Source organism: Helobdella robusta (genome assembly GCF_000326865.2).
Source record: "Helobdella robusta unplaced genomic scaffold HELROscaffold_11, whole genome shotgun sequence".
In the NCBI taxonomy this organism is placed as follows: domain Eukaryota; kingdom Metazoa; phylum Annelida; class Clitellata; order Rhynchobdellida; family Glossiphoniidae; genus Helobdella; species Helobdella robusta.
The window spans coordinates 2339036-2343850 of record NW_008703617.1 but is presented as its reverse complement, the minus strand read 5'-3'; the positions used below and the strand labels follow the sequence as shown (position 1 = coordinate 2343850).

The 4815-nt window shown below is 37.8% G+C and overlaps 1 protein-coding gene across 1 annotated transcript; it reads right to left on the bottom strand.

Annotated features, from left to right (window-relative positions):
- Nucleotides 1-208: 208 nt before the first annotated feature.
- HELRODRAFT_167313 (hypothetical protein) lies at nt 209-4098 on the bottom strand (the record flags this gene model as incomplete). The annotated part of the gene is made up of 7 exons (XM_009012834.1): nt 209-401; nt 599-754; nt 900-1408; nt 1544-1686; nt 2785-2892; nt 3037-3253; nt 3322-4098. The coding sequence occupies 7 exons, from the start codon at nt 4096-4098 to the stop codon at nt 209-211; spliced, it is 2103 nt and encodes a 700-aa protein (XP_009011082.1).
- Nucleotides 4099-4815: the final 717 nt, after the last annotated feature.

Here is a 4815-nt window from a genome sequence, read left to right as displayed (position 1 = left end):
TTAGACAGGAAGTATAAATAGCCGACATTCTTAGTTACTCTATGAATATACCACCGGGTTTTAGTTAATAGTATTCTAATGCATAACTGACGAACTCACATTTACACAAATCTAAGTACCACTGATGTTCGCCTCAAGACTAAGCCAGCAAACTTATAAAAATAATTAAAACGATATAGAAAAACCTTAAACTTAACAAATTGACAATTCAAAACAATTGAAACACGCTAATGTTCTTCTTGCCAGAGTCAGTAACAAACAGTCTGCCACGGGTCTTTTCCATGAAAATTGGGGCGGAATTCCCAAGCCCCGACGATTCCGGGAGGTTCTTTTTAACAAATTCAGGTGACGGATCGAGAGCTTGTTGTTTCCCAGAACGGTAATCGCACACGTACGAGTAACTGGGCGTGTGTTTTTATATTATTATACCATTAATTATTATTTTTATTACCATTTTACAATTAAAAAAAGTTTTTCTTTTAAAAAATCTTAAGTATAAAAAGTTTTTATTGTTCATGTAAAATATTTTATTTAATAAGTTATTGAGCTTTTGTTGAGCCAACCATTATGGTCGACGGCGAAATGTGTGATGTTGCACAAGTCTCGCTCCGTTTCACTTTCGCCACTTGGACTCCATCTTTTGATCAACCGACCTTGACTGTCGATGAGACACATCTGGTCTTTAGTCACACCCACGTAGTTCGAACTTCCGTAGCAAATCAGAAAGCGTTCATCGTCCAACATTGCTATGTGCCTTGTGAACAAATTTTCATTTTCAAATTAATTTTTTCATTTTTCAATTTAGCATTTGTATGAAAATAGAAAGATAATATTAGATATGGATGTAACAAAAAAAAGTATTTGAAACTGATAGCATATCACTTGTTAAAAATGATTACCTTGGTTCATGAACGAAAAAGCAAAGAGAAATTTCTCTTAGAACTCTTCCTTCGCTTGTAAATTCGATGATCTCTCTCTGAAAGTTAGAGGGACTGACCAGAAGTACGGTACCTTTAGGTGTCAATGAGAACCCTTTACTAACACTTTTGTAGAACGCAAAAGATAAAGCGACTTTCGAAAAGTCTGGAGCTAGGGAATGGTTGGAGTAGTACCCGTTGGTACCTCCGCTGGGACCGCAGATACTTTTAACGGCTCCGTTGCTCGTTGTAAGGAAGTTGCAGGCATTTGCTCCTCCGTATCCGTAACTACCGAAGTGACCACCGAAACGATTTTTCAACTGAATCGACCAGTTGACTGAATATTTTGTAGCGATTTCAACTTTGTGAACCGTTAGATTTCGGTTATCGAATACGAAAAGGTCGGTCTTTGTTGAAGCGAGATCGCTTGGGTGGGCTAAAGTTTCAACCAGGAACTTGCTTTTGTATTGAAATGACATCGCATCATACACCTTCGTGATAAATTTGTTAATATATTATTTGTGCGGTTAGGCTAAATATTAATGTTCTTCATTCACGTATTAAAGATTAACAAGTATCTAAGTTGAGAACTCTAATTAAAACTCTGGCAATCATATTTTCCTAACTTTAATCTCGGCGGAATTGGCGATGGCGACAAAAAGTTCCGTGTTAACGACGGTCACACCGACAGCTTCTTCGTTATCCTCATTCTCGATGCAGCCAATGAGTGTGGCCGGCTGGTCGAAGTCCAGAGTTCTGTTGGGCGGGTCTGTCAAATTTGAATAAATTTTATTAAATTTCATTGAATTTAAATAATATTGATCACCGTCGTCGTCATATCTCCTCAAAATTTATTTTTCTTTTTATTTAGAATTAGTTAGCGCTATCTGCGACAGATAAATTGTTTTATGCACTTATTACTTAGGTACTAGTCACAAAACGCAAAGATTTATAACGTCTTTAGATGTATAACAAATTGATTGAGAAGGTTTTTTGCTCCTTATAGTATCGATTTTGAGATGGTTATTTTTTAAATTTACAACGTGGCTCACTCGTTCTGTGCCATTCTCGTTGTTTTCTGTCAAACGATACTGAAAGAAAATTTCTATTTCTACATAATTTATTTCATTTTACGTCGAGTAGAGCCAAGAAATCATGAATCCTTCAGCTACACACGAATGCACTTTCATTAGGATGAACTTTTAATAGGATGAACTTTTAATAGGATGAACTTTTAATAGGATGAACTTTTAATAGAAAGCGATTGTTTTATAAAAAGTGGAAAGAGACATGAGTCCCTATAAATTTCAAATTTCACCACCAGTGTACTTCAATTCGTCATATTAAATCATCTAAACTTGTGTTTGTAAGCAGTGGGAAGAGTGATTGTAATTCTTCAAAGGTAATAATGACACCTGATTTCTTCCACTGAGTTTCGTTCAAACCTGGAATGCCGAGATTCATTTTCTTCATTTCTTGTTATACGTTCTTAAATTTCCCAGTTTGGTACAACCGTACTACGACCGTACTATGTAGAATGAACGAATGTACAAGCGTACAAAAATGATACAACACAGACACGATGATGCACTGCATATGTCTGCTGAACGTGATCTCATTTTTATTGGCGGCGGCAGGTGGTTTGCTGTGTTAGTCAATGTTCATTCTACATAGTACAGTCGTATGTGTACAGCTCTCTTGGTCGGTTAGTCACATAGGTTATTATTATTTTTTTAAACTATAGTTATGAAGAATTGATTTTTTCATTTAAAACATTTCTAGATATATAGTTTAGTTGTACACTCAAAAAAGTTTGCCTAGAAGATCTTAATTGTGTAGTTTTAAAGTTTTCCTATTTTTTACTTACCTAAGTCAATTTTTTTAACTTCAATCTGTCCGATGAGGTTGTACGTGGAGTCTTCCAGCAGGTCGTGGTCCAGCGGCTCTAAATTTATCTCCAAGCTTGATGGCAATCCTGGACAGGATTTTTAACTTTTTAAAACAAAGTGCAAGACTTTTTAACAATATTTATATGACTCCAAAATTTTAAAACTGATTTGCTATTAAGTTTACTGACTAATTGACAAAACTAAAATTATTAAAAATGAGAAAAATGAACCGGCGACTCTTGTCCCGAGAAGTTCAGTGGCTCTGCATTTGATGTCTCTTGCATTGCAGGCCAGGTCGCTGGGGTCAGCTCTCTCGATGACTTCCGTGGTGAAAGTCTTAAAGCTGTCCACCTGCGTTTTCTGTAGCTGCAGCTGACTGCTCACCACGTCACATTCCTTCAGGAGATCTTCTTGCTTCAAGTCCAGTTCCTCGTGAATGGATATTAACTGCATGATGTTTGAAATGTAAAATATTTTAATTTGTATATGGTAGTTAATGTTAAATAATTGCCAACCTGTCTGTCGATAAGTAGTTTGATTTCCTCGGCTCTCCTCGCTGTTTCCTCTTTCACGTTCCTGACGGCTTCGATGAAGGAGACTCTGCACCCGTCCACGTACTCGCCTTGCTTGTCTACCTCACCGCAAATCGTTTCCAATTTTTTCAGGTCCGAGTGAACCCTCTTCTTAAAGTCGTCGTAGAACTCGTCGATCGAGCAGAATTGGTGGTTCTTGTGCTCATGATTCTTACATTTCTGACATACGGCAATCTGAAACAATTTGTTACATCTTAAAAGTGGAAAATTCCTGAGTAGATAAGCATTAAATTTAAAGACGCGGCTTACTTCGCACTGGCAACAGAACGCTTCAGTGACCTCTCTCAAGTGTTTCGGACAACGACTGACTTTCGCAGTAGTACCAGCTGCATTCTTCTCACTGCCACCAACGCCACTTCCTCCGCAACCGCGCAAACTCCTCCTCGACCTATCTCTACTGGCAAACGTGTTACTTTCTTCGTACTCTTGCCAATCGTCATCAACGTTTCGAGCATCGCACAGCTTCTCCACGATGAAATTCTTCGGCAAATCATCCAGACCCCTTTCTGGGATGATGAATTCGGCTCTGCAAACTGGACAGGCGAGTTTTTCCCCGGGACGAACTCCCTTCGAGTACTTGACCAGACACTCCCTACAGAAGGTGTGCACGCAGTGGAGGATTCGTGGATCCCTCATGCACTCCCGGCAAATAGGGCACTCCGTCAGGTCAGCGACTCGATCCAGAAGCTGCTCGGACATTGTAGCTGTTAGTCGTCTGTCGTCAAATCAATTTTGTTTTTTTGATTATTATTTTAGTTTAAATAATTTTATTTAAAAGTTAAACAATTGTTTTAACGAGCAACATAACGTTTTTCTCAATATTCGACATTTTCATAGTTAATTAGAAGTTGTCTCTTTTGATTATTTTGCTTCTTTGAATTTTATTTAAAACTTAAATACATACTCGTAACTTAACCGACATTCATTGTGTGCATGTGCGTGTGTATGCAGTTGACGTCATGCTTCCAGCATTCGACTTGCATACGGACACGATACTGATCGATTGATTGTTCTTTTTGAAATGGGAATTTTTCCTTTCACGATTTGTTCCGTGGTTCAAACGTCTTTTGTTTTCTATAGCAAGGGTTAATTGCTGTCTTTTATTAAGTATGCGTCTCTCTCTCCCTCCCCTTTTCTTACATCTCTCTCTCTCCCTTTTCTTACATCTTTCTCTCTCTCTCTCTTTTCTTACATTCTCTCTTTTTCTCTCTCTACATTCTCTACATATGCATACATTAATTTTTATATAAAAAATAATACATAGAAAATGTGTTTTTTGTATGAACTCATCAAGTCATCTTTTTAAATACACAATGATCGAAATTGCAAGGATTTGTTCCTGTGTTCTGTGGGCGGGCGTGTCTTTGTTCTCAATGTTCTATCTGTGTGTATGTGTGTGTGCGTGCACGCGTGTGT